General features: G+C 34.9%; 1 protein-coding gene across 8 annotated transcripts in view; it reads right to left on the reverse strand.

Annotated features, from left to right (window-relative positions):
• The window catches only part of DCDC1 (doublecortin domain containing 1), a 475,155-nt gene that overhangs the window by 434,971 nt on the left and 26,156 nt on the right, over positions 1-14,028 (reverse strand). For 6 of the 8 annotated variants that reach the window (XM_045039088.1, XM_045039084.1, XM_045039087.1 and 3 more), the window contains one exon: positions 13,217-13,386. In XM_045039088.1, the coding sequence (XP_044895023.1) occupies positions 13,217-13,380 (164 nt within the window). In that variant the 5' untranslated portion in view covers positions 13,381-13,386. Of the gene's footprint in view, positions 1-391; positions 662-3,740; positions 5,733-13,216; positions 13,387-14,028 lie in introns of those variants that run through there. The other 2 variants (XM_019812218.3, XM_045039089.1) reach the window with 2 other exon arrangements.

Genomic DNA, 14,028 nt, shown 5'->3' on the forward strand with positions numbered 1-14,028 from the left:
TATACACACAAAATGGTTTTATAATAAGTTCATTTCAACTTGATTTTACTGGAAAATACTGCTTAAGTATCAAAAGTATGCATTTCTATTTTTAAACAAATATCTGGTAAACAGATATTTTGTAGCCCTAGTCTGATTCTGCTTCAAGTATTTTTTTCAGAGTTTCATATTATCCACATTTAAGTGTACCTCATGTTTTCCACAAGTGTAATTAGCAACATTCTACTCAGGTGCTTTCAAAGAAAAAATAAACAAAACAAAAACAGAAACAAAACCCTAGAGATGTGTTACATTTTAATGTCTGAAATAGTCAATTGAATCATTATAAATTCTGCTCAAAGGAAAAAGCTTCAGCAGTGGGTTAAAAAGAACAGAGAATAGCTTTGATTACCTCAGTTGACCCATTGGATCACTGACAGGTCTGTTTCTCTTGGATACTGATATAAAACAAGAATTGTTTTTACTGTTTGATTTGTAGCTATATGGGTCTGATATTTCATCATGGCTATGATCTGATACTGTTTGATGTGGGGAGCAATCTTGAAGTCCTGACCCTTCTGATACTGTCGCTGAATGCAAAAGCCTGTTGGGGCCAAACTGAGGCTGCAAATAATCTTCAGTTGTTTTAATAACTGCTTTTGCCTGGGATGACATAAACTCTCTGAAAGAAACCATCCAGGGAAGAATACAGCGAATTGATTTGTAATTACTTATTAACAACTACAATATAACTGACTGTATGACATGTGCTAGACAAAATATTACACACTTAGTCATTATTTTGTTTATTCCTTAGAATATCCCTGGAAAGTGGGTACTATTTTCATCCCCATTTTACAGATTTAAGAAATTGTGGCTCAGAGAGGCCACTTAACTTGCCCAAGTTCACATAATGAGTAAGCTGACAGGGTAGAAAACTGAACCCAAGCCCATTCTAAAATAAACTCACATTCATAACCATTAAATTGAATTGTTTTGCTCTATCAAACTAAAGGAGAAAGATTGTATAATGCTTAAAACAGCTAAGTACAATTTTTTTTAATTAAAAATTTTTTTCAGTGTTTTATTTATGAGAGAGACATAGAGTGTGAGAGGGGGAGGGGCAGAGAGAGAGGGAGACACAGAATCCCAAGCAGGATCCATGCTCTGAGCACAAAGCCAGATGGGGGAACTCAAACTCATGGGCCACAAGATCATCACCTGAGCTGAAGTCAGTTGCTTCACTGACTGAGCCACCCAGGCTTTAATTCTTAGATTCATTTAAAAACTACTCCGTACTCTGTTCAGTATTAGGAAATCTAAAAGTTAAAGAGATGTGTCTCCTACCTTCAAGAAACTTGCAAACTATCCCCTAATTCAGAGAGAATATACGCTAAACAATCTGCTTAGAACTATGGGTGTGTATTAACTATAAATGCCAAAAGAATTTCTTGAAGGCAAACTCACTACATAGGCTAGAATAAAGTTCATGAAGGCCTCATGGCAGACTAGATTTATGGTGACCAACTCATCCTGGTTTACTCAGGACTGCCCTGCCTTTGGCACTGAAAGTCACACACTCCAGGAACTCCCTGAATCTCAGACAAGTTGGGACAGTTGGTCACCCTACCTGGTAGTTAAGCTGGAGTAGTAGTATTTAGATAAACTATGATATTTGAGGGGCACCTGGGTTGTTCAGTTGGTTAAGCATCAGACTTTGACTCAGGTCATGATCTCCCAGTTCGTGGGTCCAAGGCCTGCATCAGGCTCTGTGCTGACAGCTCAGCCTGGAGCCTGCTTCAGATTCATTCATTCTCTCTCTCTCTCTCTCTCTCTCTCTCTCTCTCTCTCTCTCTCTCAAAAGCAAATAAATATTAAAAAAAAAAAACTATGATGTTTCAACAAAGGACCATATGACCTGTGACGCTGTGTAGTACCAACTTATAAAGATGGAGTATATAGGGAACTTGCTGGTATGATAAAATGAAACACGTTTTAACATAATTGAGAATATTGAGCTGTATGATGATTAAGCATAGATGATAGTAAACTTCCACATATTATTTCAGTATTCCATGTATGTATTTGTATTTTTATACAAACCAAATCTGCTTCTTTCTAATTTGTTAGTTCCTCAATAGTTTTTATGCATAATGTATTATAACCCCACCCACTCATGCAAATATAAACTAGCATATGCTTAATGTGGAAAGCTTGGCACAGCCAGCCCCTCCTCCAGATTTTTTTATCCAGCAATGTCATTATAATCACAATTATTTCTTCTGGCCTGTCGTCTCTATGTTCACAAATGTGTAAAATGGTTGATCATTTCTTCTGAAAGAATGAAAGGCTTTCATGTGGCATGGGGAAAATTGATGTGTGTGTGTGTGTGTGTGTGTGTGTGTGTGTGTGTGTGTGTGTGTATGAGAGTTGATACAGTGGATCAATAAAGCTAAAACACTGGGATGCAAGCAGTTGTATTTGTTGTTATCACATGTTTCTACCCAAGTCTGTCCTAGACTGACTGTAGCTCTAGGGAGAGAAGTAGTCTTCCCTACACTCCAAAACCTAGCCAGGCTCAAAACTTTGGCAGCCTTTTGAATTGATCACTGGACATTAGCTCTGGCAGAGGTGAGACCTCCCTTCAGACCTGGGCTATTCGGATTTTGATAGCAATGGTGAATGGTGGCATGAGGCAGAGGTCATGTCTCAGTGGCAGTGTTTTTGCAGCAGTAGCAATGGAACTGCAAATGGTCACCAAGCTTTTCAACTTAGGGGAAGAGCAGTAAACAGACAGGAGGAAAGATCTGCAGATCTCATAAATAGTTCCCAGTGCCCATAAATAATCACTTGGAAAGCAAATACTCATGAAAAGAAAGAAAACAAATTCTCTACTTAATGAAGAACAGGTGTCTTTTTTTTTTTCAAGATTTTATTTTTTTAAAAATATTCTCTGCACCCAACTTGGGGCTTGAACTTATAACCCTGAGTTCAAGAGTCATGTGCTCCATCACCTGAGCCAGCCAGTTGTCTCATGTCTTTCTTTTTCAATGAATGCATTTTGTTTACTATCAAATATTTTTACAAATATACTAATGATTTTATATAATAATCCATTGTCACGCCACCAGAAAGTGAAAGGTTTTTATTTTTTCCATATTTCAAAGCTTCAACTGTGTTGATGAGAGGGTAAAGGCAAGCTGAGGGAAAAACTCAAGCTGACACCCCACAAACCCCCTCCCCTTAAGATGGGATATGTATAACATTCTTTAGGCACTAGTGACTGCCTAAGAACAAAGGCAGGGAGAAACAAATGGTCAACTGATAAAGATCGCAGTCATGCAGGACATGAAACTCTACTATAGTTTATAACTGCCTTGATTTACAGGAAAAATTTATACAATCTTAGTAATAGCCAGACCTCCAAGAACCTATAGACTTAATTTCCTAGAGCCCTGATGTCACCTCACCTCTGTAGGATAGAAAATCCTATGTAATCAGTCATTCTTCACAATCACAGCACAGCTCTTTCTGTGCATGGCTCCTGTTCCAGTGCTATAATAAAGACATCTTTTTGCACCATAAAATGCCTCAAGAATTCTTTGACTGTTTCGCTCTACGACCCTGCATCATGTGTCATACCATTATTAATTCAGTATTTTGCCTTTTTAATTTAAATATTGTCTTAATAACCATTTTTCGAGTTGCTATATGGTCTTTACAGATTTTATCAGAATGTGAACAAATTTTATCAAGTATACCTTGCCGTCCTCAATCTAATCATGTAAAAGTTATTTGCTTTTCTTTGTCTCTTGACATATCGTCCCCCTGTCTTCTGGTAACAGCACTGGCATCCTTTAGGGAAACTTTCATCCTTCTCCCTGCCAACTCCACATGATTCTGGTAGCGTTAGGACAATAAATTATATGAGATTTACCTGGTAAATGGTTAAAAGAATTAAATTAAGCAATATGATTTTACCACATATTTATTTATTATCTGCTTTTCTCTAGTAATTTATATTAAAAAGCATAAGAAAAGGTAGCTTTTCATGTAAAAAAGTCACTACTGGGCCACCATCTGTAGTCTTCAGCTTTGATTTGTTTTATCAATGTTGATGACAGGTTTGCACTAGTCCTTACACACTACTAAACTCTTTTTTCTTATAACATTTGATGTGTTGCCTAGTCTTTGGGCGTGTGAGAGGATAATCACAGAACTGTTTGGCAAAGCTAACTTGTCCTACACAGGGAATTAAACCCACACACATGGCTTGTTAAATTAATGCTGGAAACGAGGGTGTTAGGATCATTCAGCTCAAACACATTTGGGTTTCAGGTGACTGAGCTTGTTAGTGGTATACACAGAAACTGAAAAAAGGAAATAAAACCACTCCAGCAGGGCACAAAGAGAATTAGAAGACCATTCATTGCTCTTTAGAATATACTACTGACTTAAAAACAACTGTAGTAGAAATGATATTGCAATAGCATTGTATGGGAACAGACGTTAGCTACACTTGAGTATAATAAAATGTATAAACTTGTACAATCAGTACGTTGGACACCTGAACTAATGTAATATTGTGTATTAGCTATACTCAAATTAAAATACTAAAAATCAGGAGCACATGTCTGGCTCATTGACTCTTGACTGCCAGGTCATGAGTTCAAGTCCTATGTTGGGCATCCACCTTACTTAAAAAAAAAAATTAAAAGACAACAACAAATACCACAACTCTAGTAGAGTGCCACATTTTTTTTATTCAGCAATCTCATCTATCCTTCTGTATCTAACTGCTTCTTCCTCTTACGTCATTATTGCCTAACCTACCTCTGTCCTTCTCCTTACTCCTCATGGCTTCTGCTAACTTCCTCTATGTATCTCCCTATTTCTGTACCACACTACTTTCTGAAGACTCTCTATGACTCATATTCAATGCCCCCAAAACTTTAATTGCATCACTATCCAGTTTAGGACGCCCTGCTGGGTAGAACTCTCAAGGTAGGCAATCTCGTAAGCCACTGGCAAGCCTGTCGATGGGAAAGTACCCACCAGTGGCCCCAAACTAGGTACAGGAGGGCTTAGAGTAAGATGGACTCTCAGATGCATGGCCTGTCTACTATGCCAAGATAAGCAGAGACACTATATTATTTGATTGGAGAGGTGGGCAAAGAAGGTAGTTCTACACTAGCAGCAATGAACCAGTAGCGCTCTTTAGCTAATACAACTCTAGTATCTAGATTGTATTTAAGGAACCATAATTATAGCCTCCTTATTTGTCTTTCTTTCTCTTATTTCTCCTCATCTTTTCCTTTGAAAGATCTTTTTGCCTTCTCTGAAAAAATTTCTTAGACATCCCATGACATTCAGATTTATTAAAGTGAACTTTCTTCCACCTTTAGATTTATATATATCTTCATATAGCTATTGTCCCCCCACAGACAGTTTTTGCCTTTTAGAATTGTACTATACCTTCCCACAGTTATTTCCTTCACCAAGACTGTCTGTCTTTTAATTGAGAATTTAGCCTGTAACCTTACAATTTGTTTTCTAGTCTTCGTATGCATTCTCTGTTCCATTGCATTCCTTTCTTGTTCACTCTTGGATTAAATAATATATATTTTTTATTATTTTATTTTTTTTCTATTAGATTGAATGCCCTGCATTGTTTAACCTTATTTTTAGTGGAAACATTAGATATTATAATATGAATCCTATAATTAAAGATTAATATAAATTACTAATTAATTACCTTCCAGATAATGCAAGAACCTTAGAACATATCATACCCATTTATTGCTCCCTCCATGGGCTTGTGGTCTATATATACTTCCTTATTCCATTTTTCAAGGATATGTGTACCTTAAATCCATGTGGTTAATCCATGGCTTAAACCCATGTGGATTCCTAAACCAATCGTTTTAGGAAAGGATTCTTAATCATAAAAAATAACCTCAATTTGTCCTCAATCACTGTTGAAGCTATCTACCACATTATGGAACCTGGACTAATTTATAATTTTATAAATTTTAACATTTCTATGTCAGTCTTATTATCTTGTCCTGTAAGTTTATGATGTGTCTTTACTGTAAATCTTTCATTATATCTGTAAACAATTCATATATATAAAGATTTCAAATTGTTTGAAAGATTGGTAAGATTTCTATGCTACCCTTGCATATAGGAATGCATTTCCTTCCTGTGCATTCACATTTGTCCTGGTAGATTTGATAGCTGGAATCACTATACTTTATTAATTATGTAACCCATATAAAATGCTAGACTTTGATTTCTGTCAAATATTCCAATTCACCACAGTATTATTTACTCTTTTACCACTAATAAGAAAGCATTTTTTTCCAGCCTAAAGCCTAAATTCTTCTACATTAGGTTGGTACAAGAATATCAATTATACAACTTCAGAAATATACCTTCTTTAAAAAAAATTTTTTTTACATTTGTTTATTTTTCAGAGACAGAGAGAGACAGAGCACAAATGGGGGAGGGACAGAGAGAATGAGACACAGAATTCGAAGCAGGTTCCAGGCTCCCAACTGGCAGCACGGAGTCTGATGCAGGGCTCAAATTCACAAATTGTGAGATCATGACCTCACATGAAGTGAAGTTGGACGCTTAACCGATTGATCCACCCAGGCACCCCCAGAAATATACCTTCTTAAAAAATATCTATCTATCATCTATCTATCTATCTATCTATCTATCTATCTATCTATCTATCTATCATCCATCTATCTGTATTAGTTTCCTATTGTTGGGCAACAAATTACCACAGACTTAGTGGCTTAAAACAATATCTATTTATTATTACATGGTTTCCATGGGTCAAGGGTCTGGGTAAAGCTTCCCAGGACCCTCTTCTTTGGATCTCATAAAACTGGAATCAAGGTGTCATCTGGTGTTACCGTTTCATCTGATGCTCATGGTCTTTTTCCAAGGTCATTCAAGTTTTGCCAGAATTTAGTTCTTATAGCTGTAGAATTCATAGTGACTATGAGTTCATAGTGACTATCATCTTCCTTAAGGCCTTCCTTATTCTAAATCATTCCCCTACATCCTGTATAAACTGATGTACTAGTTTGCATATTGATATGTTTGCTTTGTGATTTGTTATGTGATTTCACATGATTTCATACCCATTCTGCCAAGGTAAGATCTTTGCTTTACATCTTTTACACTTCTACTGAAACTTAACCAGTAGTTGATATAAAGGAATAACTACTCTGTGATAATTATGACATCATGCCAAAATGTGTCACTAAAATACCACTGACAAAATAAACACAATTTTTGAAATAAAATGTAAGAAAGCCAAAGCCAAGAGTTATGTCAGGCAATGTTGATTATTTATCCAACAGTTATTCCACTGATTTTTCCTTAGATGAAAAGTCTCAGTTATGTTGTGGATTCATCCTCTTTATATGCCCATGGAAAGTGTCCCCTAATCAGTTCCCATGGGTGAATCCTCAGTGTCTAACACCAACGATGGTAATTATATTTCCCTTGTCCCTTGCAGGCTAAGTAATCAGCCTATGATTACTACATTACTATGATCCAATTTTGATCACTGAGACATGATGCAAAGTCATCTGGAGAAAGGTATTTTGCCCTAATAAAAAAGAAATATAGGGTCACCTAGCTGGCTCAGCCAGTAAAGCATGTGACTCTTGATCTCGGGGTTCTGAGTATAAGCCCCACATTTTGTGTAGAGATTACTTAAAAAAATAAAATCTTAAAAAAGAAATAATCAAATATCCATTTTCTTTAGTCAGAAATTTTTTAAATAAAATTTATTTTTTTATTTTATTTTATTTTATAATTTTATTTTATTTTATATTTCACTTCATTTCATTTCATTTCATTTCATTTCATTTCATTTCATTTCATTTCATTTCATTTCATTTCATAGAGCAAGCGAAGGAGAGGGGCAGAGGTACAGAGACAGGCTCCCACACCACGGTCAGTGTGGACTCTGACAAGGGGCTTGATCCCATGACCCTGGGATCATGACCTGAGCTTCTATCAAGAGTCAGATGCTCAACCAACTGAACTAACCAGACACCCCTTTATTCAGACATTATTGAGTGAACATGTAATAAGCCATCTTGTGAGTAGGAGGAGTCATACCCAAGGATCTAGCCAATAGTCTGAGGATGGCAGAGGAAAAGATACAAAGAGCAAGGCTCTTTGAAAACACTGCTGAACCACTGAATTTAACCCTCGAATTGCCTGCCTCTGAGGTTCTTGTTATGTAAGATAATGACTGTTCCTCATTTTTAAAGTCACTTTCAGTTGAGTTTTCTGTTACTTTGTGCTAATAGTAGCCTAACTTACACAATCAGCTTTCTAATTATAGTTGCTTTACTTTTTGTTTTATTCAAAATCTTTACTAATTTTATAATGGACTAAAGTATAAACTAATATTGTATTTTCTAAATATTTTACTTTTACTTAAGTAGAAACATTTCATCAAAAACTTCAGCATAGGCATAAAAATGGCACAGAGTTTTTATTTCCCTGCTCTTTCAAACAGAAAGCATCCTTGGTGAATTTAGATTTCCATGGCAGAAATTTGCAGGTGGCTAATAATTCTATTCATAACTAGGAAGTGTGGCTACTTTGACAGATCATGGCTCAATAACAAACATGCAGGTCTAAGTAATCACATAGTTTAGATGTGAATTCAACAGCAGAATAATGACAGATGCCAAGGATTTGTACTTGCTGTTGCTTCATACCAGTGTTGGCTGTCAAAATGTCTCTTTTTCCTATACAGAAGCCATAGAATTTTTATGGATAGCAATTACTCACAATATTCAATGAAGTACATCAAGTATAACAGCCACTCTTTAGCCCCTCATTATTTAGTAGTCTCTTTGTTAAATGTAGTCAACCATTTTCATCTAAATTATTTATTTATACTGTATATTTGACAAGCATATATTTCTTGCTTTATATTTGTATGGCATTTAAACCTTCCTGAAGAGTTATGTTTTTTTTTTAATATTGTCATTTGTAAAACTTATCTTTATCCTATTACCATTTTAATAGTAATTAAACTCTCTAATTGGAATAAATACAAATAGGAAAATGTAAACATGAGGGAAAATGACCCCAAGTACATACAATAATAAACCACCAACTTAAAATACTTGAATGCAACTAATAAAAGAAATAACCTTATATATGTTTGATGAATGTAACTTGCATAAAATCTCTGGAGTACATAAAGTACAAAAATTTCATTAAACTTCATCCTAACCTTTCTCCAACTTGATGAAATGAATAACCTAAAGATATAAATAAGTTTCTACAATAGCTAGATAAAATGTAAGTTAAACATCATAGAAAGTAAATAATACAAGTGATAATAATAAAACTCAACAATTCCCCTCAAATTTTATCTCCAACACCAAAAGAAAATATATTTCTAGTTTGGCCTAGAAATTTAGGTAAGTGTATCCCAGTTGCAAAGCAATTTCCAGTTATTTTACAATACATACTATATGAAATTTGTACTTGCAACTTGATTGAATAATAACCAATGCATAGTATTCAAATTACATATATACACTATAGGAGCTATTCAATGTCTGTTAAATTGAACTTGTTTAATTTTATAGAAGGAAATTCTAAACAAGAAGAGCAATTTCTAAAATTGGTAAAGGACCCATCTGAATATAGGATCATCTCACCCAAAGGAAGAAAAGTATATTTGTGTTTATACAAATGTACAAAGGAATAAGAGCAAGGTACATCTTTAAAACTGGGGAGGTTATAGATATTATACAGAAATTTTTCCAGAGGAAATCTAAATTTTCAAAAGGAAACAATATAGTCTTTTAACATTTTAAAAGGAAATCATACATTAATCTTTAGATCTGTAGAGATTTTGATTTTGAAAAAAAATTGAAAAAAAATATGAACTGTACAAAGTGTGATTTGTTGGGCAATGGAGGCACTTAAGGTGTTGCCTTGCTTCGTTAACTTTTGCTGTCTCCCCTCTCTCCCTTCTGCTACCCATCCTGTGCTGGGCACTGACAGCCCATCTTTGGAATGATGAAACTGCTAAACTTAAACTGTCCCTAGAAAAGGCAATGTGATCAAATGTTTCTATTTATAAAGGCATCTAAGACTCATTCCAATTAAAAATATCCAAGACCCAGGGTGCCTGGCTGGCTCAGTCAGTGGAGCATCCAACTCTTAATCACAGAGTCATGAGTTCAAGCCCCACACTGGGCACAGAGATTACCTTTAAAAAAAAAAAAAGTAAAGAAAAATCCAAGATAACTAAAATTAGACATTAAAAAGTGAATGAATAGTTTATGTGTTGCCAGTCTCCTTGAAAGCACGATTTGTCTGTGAAAAGTAACCCAGATAACATATAACAAAAAACCGTTGGTAATTCACTTTTAAAACTGATTTAAGTCCTCATTTAATGTACTAAAAAAAATTTCTCCTGCAGGGAATTAAAAGAGTTGGCAACACACTCAGCTGCAAGCAAGATTAAAAGATACTATAACTTTCTATTATAAAAATCATGAAATTACATCCTAGATGATCATCAGCTAAAAATCAATAAAATATTTTATATGTGGGATAGAAAGAAATACTGTTTACAACATTCTCTTAATCTTAAAATGCAATTTTAATTTGGAAATCTACTCAGCACTTAGAAATATCTTTCTATAAATATGACGGAACTGTCCATAGATACCAGTTACCAAAAAATAATTAATTTTGCCATCCATATCTCAAAGGCTGGTGCTCTGTGCCAGCGTACCTGGAAATATATCACACCAAAGCTACGTAGGAAAAGTTTCCTATTGTGCTGCTTTTCATAAGAATGATGCTAGATATTTCCAGTCATCTGACCTTGTACTAGTAAGTCATAAAATGGGAGGATCAGACCTTCTTTGGCACAATTTTATTGAACTCATTTACACTGATGGTGATTAGTTTTCTTGTTGAGGGAAGGATCCTGGTATAGCAGTTTTCACTCTGCTACAAATATAGAAGAAGGACAAAGAAAAAAACACTGAAAGAACACAAGAAAGAGTGAAGAGTGAATAATGTAAATACAATATAGAATAAATTAATAGCATCAGGTAATAACATGAGACTAAAGTGACTGGTCACTGTATGGCTGCAATGAATGGATTTAATACATGTGGGCATATTTTGTAAAATGTACAGTGTGTTTAGTGGAGAGAAACATAATCTCTTGTGATATAAGTAAAAGAACAACAAACTGACTATATTTTAATAATTATTTCTCATAAAATGATCACAAAGATTGTGGAAGAAAGGTGGCAAGGAAAACAAGAATGAGACAAGAAAAGTTTTAACCTCAATCAGGGGGAAAATGTCTTTATTCGTAGAGAAAATTGCCTCTCTCTGATAATCATATTAATGCCAACAGATCTTAGATTACCATTAGCCTTTATGAACTTGACCCCTTTCAGGTTGAAACTCATCATTTTCTTTTGCATGAAAGTAAAAGATCTCTGGGCATTGTCTTTGACTTCCATTCGATTACCAGGAGATTTACTTTATTTTCTAGGTACATCATAATCAAAGTTGATGGTAAAATGTAATAGTGACAGGAAAGAAATTAGGATTCAGACAAAGAAATATGAGTACCACATTGAAATAAACTACTACAAGACAGGCAGTAGGAAGGTGTCGCATGAAAAGAAAGACTGACATTAAAAAAAGGACAAAAAAAGCCAGAGTTAAAAAGAGTCAGAATCAAAGAAAGAAAATGAGAAAAAAGCAGAAAGAAACTGTATAAATGAAATTACAGTTAGCTCTAGCAGAAAAAAATAAAGAATCTAAAAAAGCACAAAAGATAGTTGGAATAAAAAGTGAATGTAGTATGATTTTGAAAAGGAAATTGGTAAAAATAAATTCTAAAGCAATAAAAATGTGTAAACACACATTTATTAGCAACAGCATTTGTATAAAGGAATACTTAAAAATCCTATTTAGAAATTGTTTTCCATTGTCTTATTGAGGAAAACACTTTCACGAGTAACTTATGTCTCTACAGTATAACTATATTGAGTAATGATGTTCTAAAAAATTATCTAGCCATATAGCTAGTACACTGTAAATAATCTCAGACACTGCTGATATACACTCAGAGTTCAGAGGAATAAAGCAAAACAAAAATTAGCTAAAAGTCTAAAGTTTATTTCTGAGAGAGACAGAGCATGAGTGGGGGAGGAGCAGAGAGAGAGGGAGACACAAAATCCAAAGCAGGCTCAGGCTCTGGGCTGTCAGCACAGAGCCTGATGTGGGGCTCAAACTCATGAACCGAACTCACGAACCGGGAGACCATGACCTGAGCCAAAGTAGGATGCTTAACCGACGGAGCCACCCAGGCACCCCACTAAAAGTCTAGATTTCACTTTCGTCTAAATTTACTGATACGTAAAAAAATAATGAAACTGTGGTAAGATATAAATGTAACTGGGCATTTTTATAAGATATTAACATTATCCTTAGTTTATGAATATTCTCTTCAACGATTTTATAGTATACATTTTCTTTTTAACATAAAGACTATGACATCACATTTAGCCAGCCAATAGTTTAACAAAACCTAACAGACACTTTTTTATTCTTTCAGTTTCCAATAGACAAAAACACAGGAAAAATACATCTGCCTCCACTGCTTTGTATTTCTGAGAAGTGTGGTAGAATATACTAGAGAAGAGTTCTTGCTGTGGAGTTAGATCCATATGGGTTCAAACCATACATTCTGTATTTACCAGCTCTGTGATCTTGGTCAAGTTAATTAACCTCTCTAGGTAATTGTTTTTTCATAGGTAAAATGAAAATGTTTAAATACTACCTGCCTTATATTCCTCCCAGAGCTGTTTAGAGAACTAAATAGATATAATGCAGGTTCAGAGGTTAGCATGGTGACTGGCATATAGCCAATATTATCTGTCCTGCCATTATTGTTATCATTATACTACTGTCCAAGTCAGACTCCAGGCATAATTTATGTTTATTACATCATCTACCTTTTTTCTTCCCATAAAATAGAAGAAATTGAAGGGCTCTAATTGAGGCAACAACCTTCATAACCCATCATATCTCCAAGTTATTACTGACATCAGCTCCAGGAACATTTAATTAGACAACTTTTTGTAGGCACTTTATCTCCTTCAGAATTCACTGTAAGCTGCTGAAATAATATTCTTACCTTGGTAAATCTTTTGAAATACATTTGTAAATTGGGTGAACGGTATCTCCACTGAAGGTGCCTTTGGTGCTGCTCTGCTGTGATGCCTTCATGGCTTTAGTCAAGGGGGATAAAGAAGACTGAGAAACGGATGCTCCATGATCATCTGTGTCTCTTTTTGCCATTTTCAGCTAAAAATGAGGAAGAATGTTATTTAATTAAAAAGGTAAAATCCTCTAGGGTCATAAATTGGGGCTAGGCATTAATCACAAGTTCTCTCTCACCATGTTCTAGGCTATGCAGCATTTGCTAAATGTGAGATATCATGATAAAAGAACAGAGATGAAGTCTAAAGGAAAACAAAAGTATGAATCTGAGTCTTTGAATAGTATAATCCTAGGTCCCTGGCTGACTCAGTGGGTAGAGCATGCCCTTCTTGATCTCAGAGGCATGAATTTGAGCCCCATATTAGGTATAGAGATTACTTTAAAATAAAATCTTAAAAAAAAAAAAGAATGGCATAATCCTATTCAAGAAAGAAAAAAATGGTAATTTATTGCAAAGCATTTTCATTTTTGCTGTTTGCTAGAAAATTGCTCATTATAACAAACTTAACATGAGGAATATGTTATTGAAAAGTGTACCACAATGCTTTTTTTTTTTTTTTTTTTTTTTTTGCCTGTCCTCCATCCTTTCCATTTTGGATTCTACCTTTGTCCTGATTCTAATGGAGAATTCTAAATTATGTGGCCTTACTTTCCAGTAGGGAAGTGAGTATGCCTGTGACCAGTCAATCTAAGTGCCTTTCCCAGAAACAGTGATAGCTAAATCAG

This window comes from Felis catus, chromosome D1 (genome assembly GCF_018350175.1).
Source record: "Felis catus isolate Fca126 chromosome D1, F.catus_Fca126_mat1.0, whole genome shotgun sequence".
NCBI lineage: Eukaryota > Metazoa > Chordata > Mammalia > Carnivora > Felidae > Felis > Felis catus.